This window comes from Myotis davidii, unplaced genomic scaffold, assembly GCF_000327345.1.
Source record: "Myotis davidii unplaced genomic scaffold, ASM32734v1 scaffold130, whole genome shotgun sequence".
NCBI classification, from domain to species: domain Eukaryota; kingdom Metazoa; phylum Chordata; class Mammalia; order Chiroptera; family Vespertilionidae; genus Myotis; species Myotis davidii.
The window spans coordinates 4,443,172-4,467,118 of record NW_006285040.1 but is presented as its reverse complement, the minus strand read 5'-3'; the positions used below and the strand labels follow the sequence as shown (position 1 = coordinate 4,467,118).

The 23,947-nt window shown below is 36.0% G+C and overlaps 1 protein-coding gene across 3 annotated transcripts in view; it reads right to left on the bottom strand.

Moving 5' to 3' along the window:
* TRIM36 (tripartite motif containing 36) overlaps positions 1-23,947 on the bottom strand; it is a 33,501-nt gene that overhangs the window by 8,916 nt on the left and 638 nt on the right. Inside the window, exons 2-8 of one of the 3 annotated variants that reach the window (XM_015558455.1) lie at positions 21,554-21,788; positions 16,898-16,927; positions 11,527-11,852; positions 7,466-7,615; positions 6,424-6,519; positions 3,235-3,488; positions 2,378-2,502 (exon numbers count right to left, since the gene is read on the bottom strand). In XM_015558455.1, the coding sequence (XP_015413941.1) occupies positions 2,378-2,502; positions 3,235-3,488; positions 6,424-6,519; positions 7,466-7,615; positions 11,527-11,852; positions 16,898-16,927; positions 21,554-21,788 (1,216 nt within the window). Of the gene's footprint in view, positions 1-2,377; positions 2,503-3,234; positions 3,489-6,423; positions 6,520-7,465; positions 7,616-11,526; positions 11,853-12,641; positions 12,660-16,897; positions 16,928-21,553; positions 21,789-23,947 lie in introns of those variants that run through there. The other 2 variants (XM_006755278.2, XM_015558456.1) reach the window with 2 other exon arrangements.

Below are 23,947 nucleotides of genomic sequence, written 5' to 3'. Positions count from 1 at the left end.
GGGAGTGTGCAGGAGGCAGCTGATTGATGTTTCTCTCTCATCGATGTTTCTAACTCTCTATCCCTCTCTCTTCCTCTCTGTAAAAAAATCAATAAAATGTATTTTTTTTAAAAAAGAGTTACTACATGTGTACACACACATACATACACACAAGCAAACCTATTTTTATCAAATCACAGAGAAGTATATGAAATGGAAAGTAGAAGTCTGTTCTTCTCCTTATCCCCCAGTTATATGTAGCAATGTATTAGCATGTCTGGGTATAGTGCATTTATGCAACCATAATGAAATCTAGAAAGTCACCCGAAATATATTTTTAAGTGAAAAAAAGAAAACACCAGGTACAAATAACATGACTAGTATGGCCCAACCCGATATCCCTTTTTTGTTTTGAAACATAGCTTACTAAAAAAAATGTGCATTCGGGAGAAAATGAGACCATAATCAATCCATCAGCCAGAAATTGGGTGCCCACTTCCCACTGTTGTACACTGTTATACACTGGTATTACCCAAGATTACCCACCTTCAACCTCATCTTTCCAAAGACTGTTGTGGGATCACCAGGGAAGGAAGATTTTGTATTTCTAAGTAAACTAGCGTTTATGAAAAAGTATACCCTTTGGGGAGTATAGTATATGAAGTAGAATCAGCATTTCAAAGAGTAACAAATATATACAGTGGAACCTTGGTTCTCAAACTTAATTCATTCCAGAAGGCTGTTCAAAAGCGATTTGTTTGAAAACTGGATCCTTTTTCCCCATAAGAAATAATGTAAGTTGAATTAATCTGTTCCAGACCCCCAAATGATTCCCTCTTTTAACCTTTCTTATATACAATAGATGTCTAATGTGCTGTTTAATCTATAAATATTCTTTTTTTGAATTTTTCGAACCACCTCCCACTAGCCTTAAAGGAATCTCTCTCAGAATTCGTTCCAGGGGTGGTCTTTCAGGTCAACATGCAGATCTTTGCTTGTTCATATATCAATGTCTCTGAAATGCTGTCACTGGCTATCTACATTTCATTTATCTAAATCAACAACAGTTTTTCTGCCTCTTCAATTGCCTGTGATCACTGTTTCTTTCACACCCTTAGCAACATTAGCATTCTTAATGGCCTCTTTATGTTTTAAAATTAAGTATACCTTTCTAAGAATTATAATTGTTCACCATCACTAAAAGAAAAATCTGAGGAGGGTGAAAAGGTGATTTAAAAAAAGGAAGAACTCTCTTCTGGGGAGCAGCAAAACATAAACATAAGCAAGTCTTATGGGCTGAATTGTGTCTCCCCAAAATTCATGTGAAGTTCTGATCCCCAACACCTCAGAAAGTCACATTCATTGAAGGGAGATAGGGTCTTTAAAAAGGTAATTAAGTTAAAATGAGGTCATTAGAGTGGGCACTAATCCAACATGACTAGTATGACTGGTGTCCTGATAAGAAATCTGGACACAGATGTGTATAGAGGGAAGACACAGGAAGATGACCATCTTGCAAGCCCAACAAGAGAGGCCTCTGAAGAAATCAATCTTGCTAACACCTTGCTCTCAGACTTCTAGCCTCCAGAATCGTAAGAAATAAATTTCTGTTGTTTAACCGTTTGGCTGCTGACGTATTTTTTCGGACATATGCCAAAACTGCGGCACTAATTGTGCGTGTATGGGAAAAAATGTAAAACACTTTTTATACAAATTCTAGTGTTTTGGAGCAGTATTACGCTCTCCGCAGTCTTGGCATTAAAAAAAAAACAGGAGCGCTATCGCACTCTTCGCATTTTTGGAGTAACATAAGAAGAGCGCGATAGCGCTCCTTAGCAGTCAAACGGTTAAGGCACCCAACTCTTGACATTTTATTTTGGCAGCCCTATCAAAGTAATATAGCAAGGTAAATACAATCATGTTCGTCACTTTAGCCCGGGGATATCTAGATTTCTACCCTAGAGAAACTCGCATACATGTACACAACAACCATTGATACGGATGTTCAATACAGAATTGTTTATAATGAGAAAAAAATAGAAACAATTTTCTCTCAGTAGGGAAATGACTTACATAATGAAATACTATAAACAGAGTATAGCTTTAAACCAGAACTTTGTGTATTAACAAATATTTATCTTAAACTTAATTTTTTTAAAAAGCAGTTTACAAAAAAGGAGACATACAATTTGATGTCATTTACATAATGTTTTAAAACACAAACCAATAGAATACAGTTTTGTGTGTGGAAACATAAATGCACCATGATTTTAAGATAAGATGGTTCTGGGCAACTGAAATACCACTTAGTAATATCCATCTGAAGAGAACTTGTGTTTTTCCTACACAATGCAAATGTAGACTAAAAGACTGGAGTTCTGCCATTAGTAAAACTTACCACTAGAGAAAAAGGACAATTCTCCAAGAAGTTCTGTTTGTTTAGATGTATTAATAACATAATCTTCAAAAGAAGTCTGAGCCGCAGGTCTAAAGCTCTTCAAAGATTCCGTAGCTTTCTGTATTCTGTATTCAAATAGATATCTTTTATGTAAAAATGATTCGTTAAAAAAGACAAATCAGACTAAGTATCTGCAATGTGATAAACAAAAGAAAACCTCACTCAACATGCAAGTTAAAAGTGAAGTAAGCTTTGAGACAGCATGGAGGGACCTGGAGAGTATCATGCTAAGTGAAATAATTCAGTCAGAGAAAGACAAGTATCACATGATCGCACTCATATGTGAGATTTAAGTAAAGAAACAAACTGATGAACTGACTGGTTCCAGAGACCTGGAAGCATGGAAAAGAGTGCGGAATCTCAGAGGGAAGGGCGGTGAGGGAGTGGGGGGAGGTAGGAGGTAATCAACCAAAGCCTTTGTATGCATAAATGCATAACCCATGGACACTGAAGGCCTGGGGCTGGGGGTATAGGGAGGGGGCTGGAAAGGGTCAATGGGGGAAACAGGAGGACATATGTAATACTTTCAACAATAAAGAATTATTTTTAAAAAACTCAGAAAACATGTGTGGTACATGGAGAATGGAGAACATAGGGGTTTCTGTACCCAGAAGGCCCGACTAAACAGAAGTCAAGGATAAGGAGAGCGAGCTGTTCTCTCTGTGAGTCAAAAAAAAAAGAGTGAAACAAGAGGTATTTCACGTAACAACAGTATGTACAAACTGCTCAGAGCTAAAGGGAACATACAGCAGCATTTAATAGATTGCTAAGGAGATTCTAGGTTAAAAATAAAATACCTGAGGTGGAGCTGTTTGGCTGTCTGTACGAAGCAAGACTGATCTGTCTCCTTAAGCACTTCTTGAGCATATCCCACAAGTCCATTGTTCTCTAGAAGCCCCTGATATTCTTCCATTTGAGTCTGAAATTTGTCTAATCTTAGTTTCTTTGAAGCATCGATTGCTTTCAAAACGCTTGATTTCCTCTCTTCTAGAATTTCAAAGAGCTTTTCAAAATGTGTAATTGCATCTTCTTTAGCCCTCTCTCCATTACACTATTGTAAAACAAGCAAAGCATTACTACATCTGCTAAATCCCAATGTCTTTTCACAAAAATAACCAAAATTCAATAAAACAAACCCAAATATTATAAAGAAAATAAATTCTGTCTATGAAATCTGACATCAAGAAATGATCAGCGAGGTATGATCGGCAACTTTTACTTAGGCGCACTTTGTAATTCCATAATATGTACCTTCCTTACACTTTTAATCTCCACAGTTCAGCAATAAACAATGTATTTAATTACATAAGAAAACAACCTTCAATTTGTATACAAAGGAAATTGAGGCAAAATTAACTGATTTAACCAAAGACAAGAGAAAATACAATTCTGGAGTTTTTAATTCATTTCTAATTTAATTAAGGAAATATTTTCCCACCTTATTCCAATTTTTAAAAAAAGTAAACCATGACCATGAAACTCAGTAAGATGACATCCTTTACTAAGATATAAAAATGTAGCTATTCAAATAACATAATTTAATTGTATAAGTCCTATGTGACTTTATGCAAATTACTTAAATTCTTTCTGCTTGAGTTTTTCTATTCTAAAAACTGGGGATCAGAGAAACCATTTAGGTTTGGGGGGGGGTTAAAGATAGAAAAAGATTATTTACATAAAATGCCTGCCACAATGTCACATATTCTCAAAAAAACCATTATTTTCACTACAACATAAGTATTCCTCTACTTTGTCAAAAAATGATCCTGTCTGTAGTGCTAATAAACACTGTAATACCAATAAAGTAGAGATAAACTTGATTTTGAAAATAAGACCATCAGAGCACTCATTATACTAGAGCCTAAGTAAGAGCCAACAGATAAAAAGTCTCCAAGAACATTCTTAAAAGCTGACAATATATTATAGAAGTGCATTGTGCATTTTCCAGTGACTTCTGGACAATATTTATAATAAGAGAAAATGCTTTCCAGATTCCCTTCTGTGTCCTAACCCGAGCAGCCATAAGTTTTTAAATGGGTAGGACAGGGGAAGTAGAGGGTGGTGACATTTGGGTAGTATTTCAAAGACCTATCAAACCATTAAACTCAGAAATATCATTATATGTATGTAAAAGATAGATTTTTCTTTTTTGCTAAATACATTATAGATAAAAAGACAGTATCACAATCATCACTGAGTAAAAGCCAAGAATATGGATAAATTCTCTATTGTAGAAAAGTCTTGCCAAAACCGGTTTGGCTCAGTGGATAGAGCGTCGGCCTGCGGACTGAAAGGTCCCGGGTTCGATTCCGGTCAAGGGCATGTACCTGGGTTGCGGGCACATCACCAGTAGGAGGTGTGCAAGAGGCAGCTGATCGATGTTTCTCTCTCATCGATGTTTCTAACTCTCTATCTCTCTCCCTTCCTCTCTGTAAAAAATCAATAAAATATATTTAAAAAAAAAAAAAAGAAAAGAAAAGTCTTACTGATAAGACTACAAATGCTGCTTAGGTCAAAAGTACAAACTAAATAATTTCTCCAGGATCCTAAGGAATCAATGTCTACATGAATACCTGATACCTGAGTTCCTCCATTTTCACCCTACCGAATGAAAAACTCCCAACATGTACTGGGTGTTCCTTATTTCAGAAGGGCGGCATGACTGAGAAACAGCGGAGTAAAACAAATTTAAACTGACCAGCACACAATCCCTGAAGCAACTAATACTCTAGGTGACAACTTGTTCTGTGTTGGGGGATTACACTAATCAGACAAAAATATAAAAACAAAATTCCACCTTTAAATTACATGGGGAAAAAAACCACAATCTACTTAACGTGGTGAAAGCAATTAGTAAATATCAGAAAAAGAATATTAAAAACAAAAGCAATGCTGGTAATATAGGACTAATTTGCATAATTTCTCAATAATTTTAACCCATCTTAGAAAAAAATTTTCAAGAAGTAGTCTCATACTAAGTCAGGATATTTTTTATATTTCATTATAACTTTCAAAATGATCAAGAGTAATTAATGGTTCTTCAATTTATTTCAAAGAGAAAAAAGAAACAGGCATTAAATTAGTAAAGAATATGTGGAATTTTAAAATAACCCAATCCTGGCCTCTTTTATTTTTCTAAATTTGTATTGAAATATAATACAGAAACCGAAAAATGTACATAAGTGTAGAGATCAATGAATATTTGCAAACGCACGCATGTAACCAGCATCCAGGGTAAATAAAAGACCATTACCAATATCCCAGAAGCCACCCTTATAACTTCCGAGGCACTAATCCTCCCGTCCTCAACAATTCCTATTCTGAATTCTCACAATATAGTCCAGTTTCACCTTTTTTGGCAATTTTTATGAATGGAATAACACAGGATATACTCCTTTATATCTAGCATTTTTCAATATTATTGCAAGAGTTACCTATATTGTTGTACAAAGATGCAGATACTCATTCTTACTGCTACTTATATTCCAGTATTGATGAACATTTGGATAGTTTCCACTTTATGGATATTACAAATAATGCAGCTATGAACATTTTAATACATGTCTTTTGGTGAACATATTCAATTATATACCAGGTACATAATTAAGAGTATCTGGAATTTTAAGTAAACCTGGTTCTATCCATATATACAGTACATTTCTCAAATGTGATGTTAACTTTGTAAAATATAAATAATTACAAAAGCTATCATTTCCCTTATGTTACTACTTTTGAGACCTAAACTGCCACATAAGAATGAGTCATTCTTTCCGCTGTGCTCAATATTATTTAATCACTTACCTCTATCACAACACTAATCACATGTCATAGCATTATAATTTATATTTTATATGTTTCCCTAGTCCCAGAAAAGCAGAAGTAAAATCTAACACAAGTTTGTACTCCCAATTCATATATTACCCTCAAAATTTTATAAATGAAAAAGTAGTTGTCTAGATGAATATGTAAACCAGTTTATCACTTACCTCTGTTTCTTTCATTAACAAGTTTAGTTCAGAAATTTGACTCTTCACCTGGCTCTCCTTGCCAATAAGGTAATTAATATCCTTTGAAAGTTTTTCCTGTTGGAATATATTAGTAACACAAATAAGCAGAGACAGAAGTTTAATGCAGGTCTTGAAGAACCTTTTTTTTTCCTTTTTTACACAGTAACATCAATTAAAAGATCCATCTTTAATTCTTTGGAACACTCACCAATCAGACACAGTGAGTTTTTTTGATGACTCACTGGAGAGAGAGAGGAAGAACCCATAGGAAAAGGAACAAGGTTTCTAAGGACTAGAGGGAAGATGGGACCAAGAAAGAACTGTAGGATATCAAGGATAGAAAGAGACGGACTATCTTGTGTCTTAACCCAGCATTTTACAGATGAGGGAACCAAAGCTCACTGAGTTCAAACATCACAGTCGGTAGCTGAGCTGAAAGCTCCTCAGTGCATAGTATACTAACCACCATTCCCCAGGCTGAGAGGTACTTCCTCAGCGCTCAGCTACAAGATGACAGTTCCTCCAGTAAGTCCCTGTCAGGCCCATGCTAGGACCAGAAGTATGGGATGAAGGAGGTGGTACTCTTTTTAGCTACAGCAGCAAGGAGAAGAATTTGGCCATTTAAATTGAAGTAGGACTTGGTTCTAAAATAGTTTAAATTAGAAATACAAGATAGGCTAGAGAAGAATAGATGACAGGAATCAGAAATATGGTTTAAGGTCTAAGAGTACCAGGGGTCACTTCCAGTAAGCTGTAATGCTTAGACAAAGTCTCTGGTCAATAGCAGCCTTGATTTGAGATGGCTCCAAGTTTTCTCTGTCCTCAGACACAGGTAGTCCGTGTTTATGTAGTCTTAGTTTTAACCAAGAAGCAGTGTCCATTTATTCATAGGTCTCCAAAAAGCATAAACACCAGTAAAACAGATCACATAACAAGCTCATGATTTTATAAAGCAAAAGTTAAAGGCATAAAGCAAAATAAAGAATCAAAATGTAGTTCCAAAAATAAACACAAGTCCTACCTTTAAGGTTTTGTAGGCACTGCTCATAGTGGTTACACGGTGATTGGAATGATTACCACCACCCAGCTTACAGAGATGACAAACTGGCCTCCTACATAATTCACAGTACATGTTTACTCTCTCCGTTTCATGTTCTGGGCACATTAAAATCTATCGAGTAAAAGAATAAAATTGTGATTTAGGGTCATCATAGCTCGCAGGGCACTCAAAGTCCCAAAATACAAAGACCTGCTTTAGAAAAATCACTAAATAAAAGATAACAGGGTAAAAAGAAATAAAAGCATTTGGTATATCATATGAAAAGTCTCTATATTAGAATTACTATTGGTCAATTTCAAATGGTCAATTAAACATATATATATTATTTACCCTAAACTGGTGATAAGATGGTGAAAATTTCATTCCTATCAGACTTAAGTAGAATGTTTGACCAACTTAGAAAGGCTCTGACCACACTGATGAGGCAACTCTTTCTTAAATATATATTTTATTGATTTTTTTATAGAGAGGAAGGGAGAGGGCTAGAGTTAGAAACACCGATGAGAGAGAAACACTGGTCAGCTGCCTTCTGCACACCCCCTACTGGGGATTGAGCCCGCCCTTGACCAGAACCGACCCTGGGACCCTTCAGTCTGCGGGGCCGTCACTCTATCCACTGAGCCAAACTGGTTAGAGCACTGACTAGGCAACTCTGAATAATTATAATCAGTATTTTTATAAATTACCGTAACAGATAACTTATGAGAACCCGGGGCCTCACTATCCTCACAAGAAATCTGCTACTAGGAGAGTCTTGGAACACTTTATAGGCTTCCAGATGTGTTTGCTTTTACATATTAACCAAATTTAGAATTGTGTCCGAGTTAAACTTCTACCTTTTATTCAGTAAACTATCATTAGAGGTACATTTGAAGCTTTATGTAAAGTAACTGTTTTCATTGGGAAGGGCAGATTTCTTCAGACTAGTGTGTTGATGAAATCAGAAAGGTGTCCATGCTTCTGACAGTTTAGATTTTAAGCAACTATAACTGCTCTGATCATTTAGAAAGAAAGAAAAAAAGTTCAATATGAAAATCCTAACATCAATGTGCAGGTCCTGGAGAAAAACAACGGGAAAAGATTTCACATTTTTTAGCCTGTCCATGTTCCTACATTCTCAAAGCCACTACATTTAAAATAAAATATAAAGTTTGGCTTTCTGCAAGAAATGATCATAAGAACACAAAGCTATAGGCCAGCGGTTCTCAACCTGTGGGTCGCGACCCCTCTGGGGGGTCGAACGACCCTTTCACAGGGGTCACCTAAGACCATCGGAAAACACATATATAATCACATATTGTTTTTGTGATTAATCATAATGCTTTAATTATGTTCAATTTGTAACAATGAAAATACATCTTGCACATTACGATTCATAACAGTAGCAAAATTACAATTATGAAGTAGCAACGAAAATAATTTTATGGTTGGGGGTCACCACAACATGAGGAACTCTATTAAAGGGTCGCGGCATTAGGAAGGTTGAGAACCACTGCTATAGGCAAATATTCTATAGGATAACCTTCTTATAATTTTACTATTTTGAATAACACTAACAACTTAAAGAGGGGAAAAATTTTTTTCTCACTGTAATCTATTCCTACTTCTTCAGTTTTCTCTTATTAATGTTTTATTATATTTGGAAACAAAGAACAAGACTGCAATTTTACTCAAAATTTTATGAGTTTTTAACTCATAAAATGCAAGCCTCATAATTTATCCAATAATCATCAATTCTTTCATGATGGAATTTATTAATCAATTTATTAACTTTAAAAAAGACAGTAAAACACCAGGTTGAAGTCATATATTTTAAAATGTATGACCTTGAGTATTTAAAAATGACATAGGAACATAGCAGAGGATTGAAAACTACCTAATAAATCTTACCACACTGACATAGTTATAATTTATTCAAAACATGGAAGCAAAGATTTTGTTTTAATCTACCAATACTCTACACTACATTTAATACAATGTAAATACTCAGCTCATAGTTTCAAGATTAACTTTTGTGTTTCTTTTTTCCATTTTTCTATTACAAATTAAAGGTTTTATGCTCAACAATGTAAACAGATTTTCATACACAATAACTAAACTGTAAGGAATAAAAACTTTAAGAGAACCAATTATAGTTTTTTTAATCTATATAAAACAAAGTAGTATAAATGAAAATAACAAAAATCATTCTGCTTCACAGTCACAGAGCAAGGCAAGCAATACATAAAGTTCTTTTGAACATTATTATAGAAATTACTCAGAATATTTAAGAAATGCAAATTCAGCCCTAACCAGTTTGGCTCAGTGGATAGAGCGTCGGCCTGCAAATTGAAGGGTCCCAGGTTCGATTCTGGTCAAGGCCATGTACCTTGGTTGCGGGCACATCCCCAGTAGGGGGTGTGGAGGCGGCAGCTGATCAATGTTTCTCTCTCATTGATATTTCTAACTCTCTGTCCCTCTACCTTCCTCTCTGTAAAAAATCAATAAAATATATTTTAAAAAAAGAAATGCAAATTCAGATACTATATAGTACATATCACGGGTTTCAGAATATTAGGCTATAATTACACTTACTTATTCATAGTACAATTTTAGCTAAGAAGGTCAGAGAAATGTTTCCTAATCAAACCTTTTAGATAATTATGGGTTTATCATATTAAAACACAAAAGCCTATCAGCTTTAACCATTTTAAACTTTTCCTTTTTTTCAATTACAGTTGACATGATTATGTTAATTTCAGGTGTAACCCCCAGGGATTTAGACATTACATAACTAATCGATCATCCCAATAAATCTCAAACCCATCTGACACCTTACATAGTTATTAGAATATTATTGACTATATTCCTTATGTTGTACTTTACATCCCCATGACTATTCTGTAACAACCAAATTATACTTCTTAATCCCTTCACCTTTTTCACCCATCTCTCCAACTCCCCTGCCCATCTGGAAACCATCAAAATGATCTCTGTACCTATGAATCTGTTTCTGTTCTGCTTGTTCATTTTGTTTTTTAGATTCAATTGTTGATAGATAAGTATTTATTGCAATTTTTTTGTTCGTATTTTTTATCTTTTTTTCCTTCTTCTTAAAGAAGACCCTTTAACATTTCATATAATACTGGTTTGGTGGTGATGAACTCCTTTAGCTTTTTCTTGTCTAGGAAACTCTACCTGTCCTTGGATTCCCTTGCTTTCCATCACTTTGAATATTTCTTGATAATCCCTGTGGTCTGCAGTTTCTGTTGCGAAATCAGCTGCCAGTATCATCTGCAACACATGGGTGTGGGACCACTCCTTTCCTTGTCTCTGCCTCTCCTACAAGTCTCAATGTGGCTTCTTCTTTAGTACCCTAGTTGTAGGACTTCCATTCAGCCAGATTTCAGGCGGTTCTAAATGATGGTTGTTATGCAGTTTAGCTATAATTTTGATGTGGTTGTGGGAGCAGGAGAGTACCATATTTACTCTATGCTGCTTGCCATCTTAGGTCCCTAGTTAGGACCAGAAGAACCTAACCATTTTAATCTTAAAGAGCACATCCCAGATCACCTTCCTTTTACTACTCAGAGTTATCATTGTGAACATTTACGTACTATGTTTCATTACAGTGTACTATAATAAAGTGAACCCTAACATTGCCATCTAACCTATGAGGATGTTTATCAACATACTAAGTAACTCCAACTATTAGGCCTTAATTTCTTTTCTTTTTTTAAAATATATTTTATTGATTTTTTACAGAGAGGAACAGAGAGAGAAACATCAACCAGGAGCCCCTTGTACACCCCCAACTGGGGACGTGCCCACAACCAAGGTGCACACCCTTGACTGGAATCAAACCCGGGACCCCCAGTCCACAGGCCGATGCTCCATACACCGAGCCAAACCGGTCAGAGATAGGCCTTAATTTCTTATACCAGCATTAAAGTTCTTTTCTTTCTTGCTGTTAAATTCTAGACTTGCAATAATTCCTTTTCTAAAATTAAGTTTAATATTCCAACAATAAAAACTTCACTTACCTTGGGTCTAAAATTAGTGGTTGGGCCCACATACTCATGCTGGGCTTTTATAGTACCCCAAGGATGATAAATTTTAAAGCATTCATTGCAGTAGCTTGCACTACAGTCCATGCAACTTTTTGTGGATTCTTGAGGTGGTGGTTTACAAAGATCACACATAATGGCTGTGGCTGCCCTGGCTGCCTGCCGGTATCTTTCAACAATAGTTTCCAAAGTGAAATTTCGAAATAGACCGTTGATTCCTCGCTCTCCAAGATCCACATCATGCTCACAGCCAGGACAAGGAAAAGTAGTTGTCTTAGGGGGCAATGAATTGCGCTTCCAACCTGTATAATTAGTAAGTCCTTGTTTAGTTACATTGGTAGGAAAATGAATAGAATGAAGAAAAAAGGGAATGATGTTTAATAGAGATATTTATCTACAAATATATTCCAAAACTAGAATACTCAATTCACATTCTGAATCAATTATATTCTCAAAATGCATTTTAAAAAAATATCTTCCCTTGGTAAATAAAAGACAGACACTAGCTATTAAAGTTATTAAAATGAAAGAGGAAAAAAAAATATTCTATAGTAAATCCCATATAAAAACCATTTTAAATCAAACAGATATATGGACAAAATATATAATACAATACTACACAAGGTCAGGATCTTTTGAAATTATGTGATTAACATTTATAGTTATTTTTATATATCATAAATAATTTTATATATCAAAGAATTTTTATATATCCAAAAGAATTTGACTTCCATTTAAATGAATATAACATTGGCTGTGTGATAAAGAATGATTCATACATAAAAGAGCAGGAGTCCTTAAACTGGGGCTCCATGAATGGGCTCCAAAGAGATCCAAATAGTTTTGCAAACTATTTGCAATTATATGCAAATTTTGCATCTATGTTTATGCATATTTTCTTTAAATAATACATAGCTTTTATTAGATTCTCAATTTGTTAAGAACCACTGCAATAGAGGGTTTCCCGTTGTAGTATTGTTTTATCTGGGGATATTCAGTAGGCAAAATCATTAGTTAACTGACTACAATCTATAAAAGAGTGAAAAGCTCATTCATAGACCTAAAATCTAGTGACTTTAAGAAGGACCAACCATTTAGTATCTTCTTATGACCTGAAAAAAAGAATCATTAAGGTTACTTAATTCAATAAGCCAAAAGTTACCCAAGAAGTATTATAAATAATTTTACAATATATACACAATACAATGACCTTAAATATCACACTTTAGTTCAGTATTGTCTTGATTTTAACAAATCAAGAAACCAAGGCATAACAGTCCTTATCCACAGGTTCATAAGAATCAAGGGTTGTCCGCTTAACATCAGAGCATGCATACCATAGTCCCACCTCTCATTTATAAATCTAGTCTTAGAGTATGTAATGTTGGTTGCCCATAAAATAACTACCTAAAAATAAACACAACTTCTTAAACTACAGCTTTCTTTCATACTGCCATGTATCCAATACCAAAAATGAATGGTTAAACTTAGTATTCCACACTTAGAAAAGGTCTTTAAACAGCTATATTAATATTGCCTTGGCACATTACTACCATCACTGAAAAGACTGTCTTAAAAAAATGTCTGGCATGATATATGTACAGGTAAAATCTGGCAACCAGGGGAGCAGGAGCAGGGAGGAGAAGGGTCAATGGGGGGAAAAGGGAACATCTATAATACTTTCAACAATAGACATTTTTAAAAAAATTGGCAACCAGCCAGCACCGGTTTGGCTCAGTGGACAGAGCGTCGGCCTGCGGACTGAAGGGTCCCGGGTTCGATTCCGGTCAAGGGCATGTACCTTGGTTGCGGACACATCCCCAGTGGGGGTGTGCAGGAGGCAGCTGTTCGATGTTTCTCTCTCATCGATGTTTCTAACTCTCTATTCCTCTCCCTTCCTCTCTGTAAAAAATCAATAAAATATATTTTTAAAAAAATTGGCAACCAGTTCACAATATTATTCACTTAAAGCGACTTTACAACAAGCTAGATGGCACTGAGCCCTGAAAGCTACTTATGTAAAAATATGCAGGATGTTTTTAATATCTCCATTTAAAGATATTTTTGCCTTTATATTTTTAAACACACACCAAAAAAATACATAAGGAAGTCACCCCATAAAAATCTGAAAATGCTTCATAAAATATATTCTTGTACTAATTCTAAAAACATGCACTAAAGTTCAAGATGTTTCACAACACAGCAGGCATATAATGAAATAAGCAGCAAAGCTGGTTTTTTAAACACATGCCAATGAAAATTTCACTTAGTGAAAAAAACAAGCTAAATAATTCTGGAAGTGATACAGTGCAGTGGTCAAGTTTAAATAAATGGAAATTCACACTTAATTGCATGCTTCCACATATGAACTAGATGATAGAGCTTAAAATGGTTAACTAATATGAACAATCAAATTTTTAATGGGTTATTGGTTTTATGAATCGAAGTTATGATCAATTAAGTAATGGGATAAAACAAAATTAAATTATGATAACAAAATCATGCTTTAACATGTACACTGGTGATATCCAGATTTGGGCAATTTCCAAAAAAGCTTCATCCCTTTTCTGTAAACCTCTTTTAACTTATTTTTATAATAAAAAATAAAGTGTAAAGCATCATACTAAACTTCTTAAGTCAGACAAAATATCTTGTCTGTTTTTCTAAACAGATCTTAAAAGCTCTCACACGCTTTTATAAATGCTAAAAAATCAATACATTTTATTTCACCTGTCTTATACTTTGACCATTGTTTTAATAAAAACAAAACAACAGCCCTAACCGGTTTGCTCAGTGGATAGAGCGTTGGCCAGTGGACTGAAAGGTCCCAGGTTCGATTCCGGTGAAGGGCATGTACCTCTGTTGCGGGCACATCCCCAGTAGGAGGTGTGCAAGAGGCAGCTGATTGATGTTTCTAACTCTCTATCCCTCTCCCTTCTTCTCTGTAAAAAAAAATCAATAAAATATATTTTTAAAAAAACAAAAAACAAACAAAAAAAAACCCCAGAATATATGTTCAGGGTAATAAGGAGAACATCTAAGGATATCCTGGGAAGTAATTCTAATGAAAAAATTCAAGAAATGGAACTAAGACTAAAATGTAAGAGAGCTAACTTTTTACTCTCTTTAGCTGTGCTAATATAGTTAGTAACCATTAGCCAAATGTGGCTATTGAACTTAAATTTAATTCATTCAAATTCTCATGAGGCTAGTGGCTACCATACAGTATGGTGCAGGGTCAAACATTTCCATCATTGTAGAAAGTCCCATTGGATAAAACTGCTCAATGGCCCTAGCTGTCTTGGCTCAGTGGATGGAGCGTAAACCTGCGGACTGAAGGGTCCCAGGTTCAATTCCAGTCAGGAGCATGACTCTCAGCTGCAAGCTCCTCCCTGGTCCCTGCCCTGGTCAGGGCACGAGCAGGAGACAACGAAACAATGTGTTTCTCTCACATAGATGTTTCTCTCTGTCTTTCCTTCTCTCTTGCACTCACTCTAAAAATCAATGGAAAAATATCCTCAAGTAAGGATTAAAAACAAAAAAACCTGCTCAACAGCATGATATAATGAAAAATAAAAGTAATAATGACTTAGAAAGGTAAGGAAACAATGTAGGCCAAGAAATGCAATTTTATGTCAAACTGTATTTGTGGGGCCAATAATATACCCAAATGATTTAAATACTGTCACTACACAGAATCAATTATTTTCCCCCATATACCTTTAATTCAAAAACAAATTAATCAAGTATAAATCAATACAATTTAAAAACAAAGACCACAAAAAAAGTTCTTCAAATTGGTTTATACCAAATCCCCCCAAAAGTCAGCTTTCAGTCATATGTTTTACCATTTAAATATCAAAGTATTTCAAAACAAAGAGAGTCAATTCATAACAGGTTCAAAAACTCTGCTAGCTGCATCCTTTCCCACATTCTGGCTAGAAACAATTTCCCCACTGTTACCACCTGGTAGTCAGTGGCCGACCTCTCCACATACTGGACATTCATGTTGGGCTTCTTGGTGTTTGGCAATGGACTAATGTATGAAATTACTAGGAAAAGAATGTTTCTTTTCGTACATTCTGACCATCTGATTCCTACCAGTTATATTTAATTTTTTAGTATTATTAGTATTTTCAACTTGCAAAACCTTTTTCTCTACTGCCTTAATAAAAAACAGGTAATAAGCAATGAGCTTTTAAAAAGCAAATTGCTCCTATTTTTCCTCCGAATTGCTGAATTTCAATATTTAAAATTCTCAGGGACTCACTAAAGCCTGGTAAGAGAAAAAATTACATGTAGCTTCTAGAAGTGACTGTAAGATTTTAAAATCAATGCCGAAACCGGTTTGGCTCAGTGGATAGAGCGTCGGCTTGCGGACTGAAAGGTCCCAGGTTTGATTCCAGTCAAGGGCATGTACCTGGGTTGCGGGCACATCCCCAGTAGGGGATGTGCAGGAGGCAGCTGATAGATGTTTCTCTCTCATCGATGTTTCTAACTCTCTATCTCTCTCCCTTCCTCTCTGTAAAAAATCAATAAAATATATTTTAAAAAAATCAAGACATGTAGAGGAAGGTAAGGAAGACAGAAAAGGGATAACATTTCAGATGTTCATTTTCTCTAATAAGATATAAGGTATCACCAGCATTTCACAAAAATATTGGTCAATTTTACTTTAAAGGTCAACTGGAGTAAAAAACACTTTTTAAAAATAAGGTAGGTTAGCCCATCTTTCATACAGAATCAAATACTTCAGAAAGCCTAAAAAAGCAGTGTACATTATTTACCCACAAATGGGTAAGATTCCTATATTACAACTCAAATACTTTAAAATGTTAACAAATAAAAGACACCATGTTTTGCATAAAACAAAGACTATGTTTTTAACTACAAAAATTATCAACATCTTTAAGCAAATCTTTAAATACAGAAGTACTGCCTTATTTAAACCTCCCCAAGGTAGCAATATGGCTGTTAAACATAGCTTTGTTCCACTAAATAAACGTAAAGGATTTAAAAAAAAAAGGGGTGGGGGCATCTGTAATAGTATCAGGAAAAATTAAAATTAAAAGCTAACAGTAGTATGTCATTTTCTTAAAAAAGTATCTTGTCATGCATATTGACAAAATGCAAGCACTAATAATCAGTGCCCCCTTTATAAACATCAGAACTTGCTCGGAAATTTAGTCCTGTTGACCTTTAAGTCATTTCAGCCCAATTTGTTCACTTTTGACAAAATTTTGAAGACTTGACCACTGATGTTTACAACCTTATCTATACAGGGTTATTTAATTTAAATCTAACACTATACTGCCTGCGGCCACACAAGCGATAAAGCATTTTCTACCTCTCCACCCCAAAGATCTCCGTTGTGATGCTGTGAACAATGAACAGAAAGCTGGATTTAGAATTTAATTTAAAAGAGAAGTTTCACAACTTGTTAACAAAAGATAAAGCAGTAACTGTTCTGCATATAACACAATTATTGAGTTAACAGTAAAAAAAAAGTGTTTTTCCTGGTACACATGGTAGTTATGAAGCTATCACTGTAGAACATTCATCAAGCTTATCTTAGAGTTCAGAATTAATCAGTACTGGTATAGAACTTAAAAGATCTACACTTTATCTTATAGATTTGTATTTTTAAATAATCATATTTCTGATAACCATTGAAAATACAAAGTAAAATCAAGCATTTTTTGTTTAACTTTTTTACTGCTGTAAATAACACTAAACAAACATTACTAAAACCAACTAGATCTTTCTGACAAAAGGAAATACAAAATGGGAGGAAAGTCTACATATATATGATTAAAATATACAGTAATACAGCTCTTTTATTGTTACATAATTTAATATGTAATTTTTATATACACAAATCTTACTCTTCTATAAAGGCACTTTAACCTTTAAAATCTTGTCAAATGTCCAATGCAGTGCGATCCAAGGATCATGGGAACTTAAAGTGTAGGCCACATATTTTAAATTTCCCAGTAACCAGAGAGAAAAGAAACAGGTGAAATTCACTTTAATAATGTTATTTAACCCAGTATATCCAAAATACTAGCAATTCAAAGTGTAACCAACATAAAAATTATAAAGAGATAATTTTATATTCTTTTTTTTTCATTCTAGGTGTTCAAAATCCAGTGTGTATTGTACATCGTAATTCAGATTAGCACATTTCAGTGCTCAACAGCCACACATGGCTAGTGGCTACTGTACTGGACAGCCCGGCCTAATTAACCCCTTAATAAACCATTGGCAAACTCATTTTTGAATTCTATTCCTCCCACATCAATTACTCAGAATAGGGTCTCTGGTTTCCTTCTCAAACATATCTAAATGATGAAAAATTATTTTTTAAAAACGTACCCATTAATTTAGGTTTGAATCTACCCAAAGAAAAGTTATCGGCAAATGCCCCTCAAATGAAGGGTAACTATTTTAAAACTGGTGACTCTGAGATAGATAGGAAATCTTAAAATTTGCATTAATTTGCTAAAAACCTCCAGGACTGATTATACTTGGAGCCTTCTCACCCTCTAAGTGCTCTATCTGTATCTGTTAACTTACTTTTTACATTCTTGATGAAGGACGGTGTTCTAATTACTGCATCTCACATTTAGCCATGTCTCAGAACTAGCAGGTAACTTAAATATTTGGCAAATGAATGAATGCAACTGGTACGCAAAGAGGCACAGCCCTTCAGGGTGAGAGAGTACATGGAAGATGATATAACAAAACTGGCCTGACTTACCACCCCAGGCAGAAATCCCCTCTATAATACCTGCTAATGATGGTCACCCATCCAATGTTTAAAACAAAAACTCCAAACACTAGTGGCCCAAAAGCTGGATGGGTCAGAGTCAAAGATGTGTTTTGGCTGCCCTGACCACCCTACGTTGAGCTTACAGAGTGTTTTTAAATAATTTGAATTGACTGCCAACATTTAAAAAACAGACTTTACATCAAAACACTATCAGGTTTTTGTTAGGGAAAAAAACTGTAAATCCAACAATCTGGAATTCCCAAACTCATATGATAATTCACTAGTGCCAAATGGCTACTGCTCCATTAGACAAGGCATCCATTCCAGTCTCTATAGTCCCAAACTACACCCACAATCTTCAGCAGGGTTGGCCAAGGAGTCAGCTGGCTGCTGACACTTGGGCCACTGGTTTTCTTATAGTAGTTAATGAGAAAATGAAATATTTATTGTCTCTATGCCTATATCAAAGAATTAAAATGACAGAGGTCCTGTATTTATTTTTCTGGGGCCTGCTTCATTAATGTACCTATTTGTTCCCTGCAATATAGCATCTAAATTTGACCCCTACGAAAAATCACAAATTTGCCTCCAATTTAAACACTTCTAGTGACAGTGATCTGACAAAATCAGGCAGCCCATTTCATTTTTGGACAGGCTTAAGTGTTTGTTTTCTCTCACGTTAACTTGAAATCTGCCTTCGTATTTCATCGGTTCCTTGATCTGGACCCTTAGTGAGAAGATGCCCAGGGTACTGTTCTCTTCCACAAGACAGCCATCGTATTCTGCAGTTGTCCCTTCTCCAAGTTAAATGTTTTTATTTCCTATAACTGTTCACAGAAAAGTTTTCTAACTTCCTCCCTTCACGACATAATCCATCTTAATAGAGTTCTTCCTAAAGAAGGGGAACATCTCAGGAATTCTGTTTGATCTAGACAGTCAAGTGTGGTGGAATAGATCTCTTCTTCTTATATTCAGTATGAATATAAGTCGTATGGCATGCTATGAACAAATCTTGCAGCAGAGGCTTGTCATTTAACATCCATTCAACACATATTTATTAAACATCTATTGAATATTGTGGTAGGTAAGTTCCTGAAGAGAGAAATGGTTCACTGTATTTCATCTATATCTCATTCCTACTTCATATTAATCACATATAAAAACTAAACAAGCCGAAACCGGTTTGGCTCAGTGGATGGAGCGTCGGCCTGCGGACTGAGGGGTCCCGGGTTCGATTCCGGTCAAGGGCATGTACCTGGGTTGCGGGCATTTCCCCAGTGGGGGATGTGCAGGAGGCAGCTGATTGATGTTTCTCTCTCATTGATGTTTCTGGCTCTCTATCTCTCTCCCTTCCTCTCTGTAAAAAATCAATAAAATATATTAAAAAAAAAAAAAACTAAACAAGTCTTAAGATTGGAAGCCTACATAACATACAGGATTTCATAAAATACATATGTAAGCACAATCGAATTGTAAATAGAAATACTACGACACAACTAAAATTCCCTTTAGTGGCCTGTGCTAAATATTAACAAACAAAAAGTAAATTTTCCTTGGCCAGTCAAGCAGGGGTCCCTAATTAGTCAGTAAGGATCTAGAATATCAAGCTGTTACTGTCTTTCTTCCCCTCCTCAGTGTGCCAGTTTCCTAGCAGGGATGGAAACAAAGTGATGACTTCACAATGAGCATAACCCTCTCGGACCTCCTACTCCCTGCACTCCCAGTTACCTAATGCTCCTTGTTTGCATACAGTCATGCGCTGCATAATGACAGTTTGTTCCGTGACATAGACAGTGGCCCCATAAGATTATAACGGCCCTGAAAAATCTGTCCCCTAGCAACATCATAGCCATCCTAGCACAGTAGCACAACACATTACGTGTTTGTGGTGATGCTGGTATGACCAAATCTACTGCCAGTCATGTAAAAGTATAGCACATACAATTATGTAAAGGACATAATACTTGATAATGATAATAAATGATTATGTTTATGCTACAGGTTATATATTTATTGTACTATACCTTTTCTCCTTAGAGTGTACTCCTCCTACTTATTAAAAAAGTGTCCTGTAAAACAGGATGCCATATTATACCAGCAATAGTCTCATATATCTTGTGTTTTCTGTGTCTCTTGATCGCATCATTACCTCTTGTACTTGATTTAATCTCATGTTGTTTTGTACAGTAATGTGATGTACAGGACCGTAGCCTAGAAGCAATGGGCTCTATGATAATGTGTAGTAGGCTTGTGTAAGTGCACTCTATGATGTTCACACAAGCACTAAAACGCCCAATTATACCTATATAGTCATGTGCCATCTAATGACGGGGATTTGAGAATGTATCCCCGTCATTGGGCGGCACATGACTGTGTATGTATAATTTTTATATGTGCAAAATATCTTAGTGTTTACCATTTGAAGAAAAATACATGTTTTTTTAAATACCATAATACTACTATTATGCAAATACTACTATTAGCATAATACTACTATTAGCAAATCTATTATCCACTCTTTGATGGAGCACAAAGACATAATGTCACCCAAGGAGACTCCATATCACAGCATAGACCAAAATAGATGGCATTCCCTAAAATGTAAATAAAGAGAGATGCTTTTCTGATAAGTTTTCTTACAAGATTAAAAAGTTACTCCTATACTATAAGAGGAAGAAATGAACAGAGAGGAGGGAAGGATTAAACTTAAAACCTCAAAGCCCAAATGAGGCAGAGTTGCAGCCCTGAAGTCTGATGCTATGGCCACTCAAGCACTCTCCATACAAAGAGCATGCCTAGCACGTGATGCTGTGGTATTTCTACCCAACCTAGGCCACCCTTTGGTCCTCACTACTGACTTTGGCCCTTCATTTTTCAGTGGCCCTGTTCCCAGTGATTATAAATTAATTTAGATCCGCACTAATCTTACTATGGATGTCCAGAAGAAAGTAACTATCCCAACAGGAAACAATTTAAACATTGGGTAAATAATAAAGGTACAATATATTAGTATATACTATACATCTCGTTAGATCTACTTCTATCATTATTACAGAATTCCACTACTATTTAAATGACAAATGTTATGAGGATTAACAAGGAGAAAAAAAGAGTTCATTTAACTACAGTTTTAATTTATTCACCTGGAAAGATTAACCCTGAAAATGACAAAAATAATTTCCTTCCACAGTAATCAATGAAATTCCCTGGTCCCAATGTTCTACCACATACCTGGTCTGTTAATCCTGTCAATTTTATCCAAGCTAGGGGAGGTGACCCAAAGTCGAGGACTGCTCTGATTGGAGTTGTCTGATCCCACGTCATTGAATGAATCATCAAGTGTCAGTAAGAGTTCTTTCACACACTTATGACAAATATTATGTTGACAAGGGAGAATCAACGGGTGGGTAAACAGCTCCTTGCATGCTGGGCAAATGAGCTCTCTTTCGATATTCTTAATAGTAACCTTAAATTGAAAAGAAATCAGAATCAAAGACTCTTAGTGGGTAAATATATGAACATGCTTACACCTCTTGCAGAAGTACATGTGCTTACCTTTCCAAAAAGAATTAAGAAAGGTTTATTTTTAAGTCTGAAGTTCCTTTTTGGCTATGAAATATTGTATCATTAACTCCTTCTCAACACCCAATAGCCTAGAACTGAAGTGACATGACATGGTAAAAACTGAAGTATGAGAAAAATTAGCAGAAAATATTAGGAAATCATAATATTTCATCAATTATGAAGCTATTCAAACCATCACTAACTTACTTTTTTAAGATTTCACTGAAATAAAAATTAAGAATATAGCACATTGCCCTAACCGGTTTGGCTCAGTGGATAGAGCCTCGGCCTGCGGACTCATGGGTCCCAGGTTCGATTCTGATCAAGGGTGTGTACCTTGGTTGCGGGCACATCCCCAGTAGGGAGTGTGCAAGAGGCAGCTGATCGATGTTTCTCTCTCATTGATGTTTCTAACTCTCTATCCCTCTTCCTTCCTCTCTGTAAAAAATCAAAAAATATATATTAAAAAAAAGAATATAGCACATTAACTTTGTGAGTAGCAAATAACAAGAGCTGGTCAAAACAAAGTTAGCTAGTATGTTCATGGAACCCTTCTTGAAATCTGTTGACAAGGTGGATTATCAGCAATTCCCTGCATTAAATGTAACCAATGTCATGCACATTACAGCTGCAACTGTAATGGAGGTAAAATGCCTGAGGTTCTCATGCTGCAATAGCAAAGCAGTTATCTTAAAAGCATGCGATAAATACTGAAAGGGTGTAGAGGCTAGAAGGCACCATTATAAATGCTTTCAATAGTACAAGCTTGCATTATTTTCAAGGGGGGAACATTTAGACTCTTATCACAACTAAAAAGGTTTGATGACCTCATATGAGTTTTCCCATTCTTTCCCTTAGCAGTTCCCCCCGCCCCACACCCCCCATATACCAAACTTCAGGGGCTAAGACTGCCTGCAATGTTAGTGATAGTGCAACATTAAAGTACTCATAACCTTGTACAATCATTTCAACTCCTGCAAATGCACAATTACAACTGAATTGAGCCACTTTTTTAAATTAAATAAAAATGCATGCTATTCTATTCCCCCTAAAGTGACAAAAAGTGCTTTAATCCCTGACAATAACACTACAGCCAACTGTCTCAATGGGTCTTTGTGGCATTTCTTGCTGCATCACTCAATAAATACAGGGTGGGGCAAAAGTAGGTTTACGGTTTTCCGTACGTAAAATAATACAATTAAAAGGCAATGATACAAGAATAAACTGTTTTATGTGCTCAGAACGGTAAACCTACTTTCGCTTCACCCTGTATTTAATAAAAGCCCGCATTATGTCATCATTTGAGTAAACTGGGAAAGACAGCCACACCTCACAATTCACATCAAAGAACAGGGAATACTTACATCCTATTTCACTGTCCAAGAAAATTGACAATTCAAAGGGAAATACTGTTCAGAATGTCCAACGTAGGTTCTCACACCCCATTTTATGGGAGGTTTACTTCCCACCGTTAGATCTAAATGCATTTCCATTTTTCTTGTACATAAAGCACTACACAAGCCTTTTAAGCACGATGCATAAAAAGTAGTTTTTTACCCAGAAGATAAATTAGTGTTCATTTTATATTCATTGAGGGGGAACAATCTGATGAAGAGAAATGTGATGTGGTAGTTCCCACAATTAAGCTGGTTCCAAATAAACGAGGTTCGACAGAAAATGAACAAGTTCTTAAGAACTGCCTATCCGACCCCTTCAAACAAGACCACTGGCACCCCGACAGCGACCAGAGGGAGCCCGCCTCCCGGGAGCTGGCGGAGCCGGGAGGAGCCCAGGCCGGCGGACGGGCCGAGCCGCGGGGGGCTTGGCACTCCAGCCCCGACCTCCGCGCGCCCAGACAAAGGGCGGCGGGACGCGCACCCCGAGCCCCGACGGGCACCGGACTCCACAGAGCCAATTCGTTCTACCACCTGAACTCCATTGCAGAGCCCCGCCCGGATTCCCCAGGTGCTCAGATGAGCGATAACCGCACCCGAGGGCGCCCTCTTTCGGGCCCAGGTCACCCCGGAGTCCGACCCTCCGAGGAGGGGAAAGGGGGCGCGC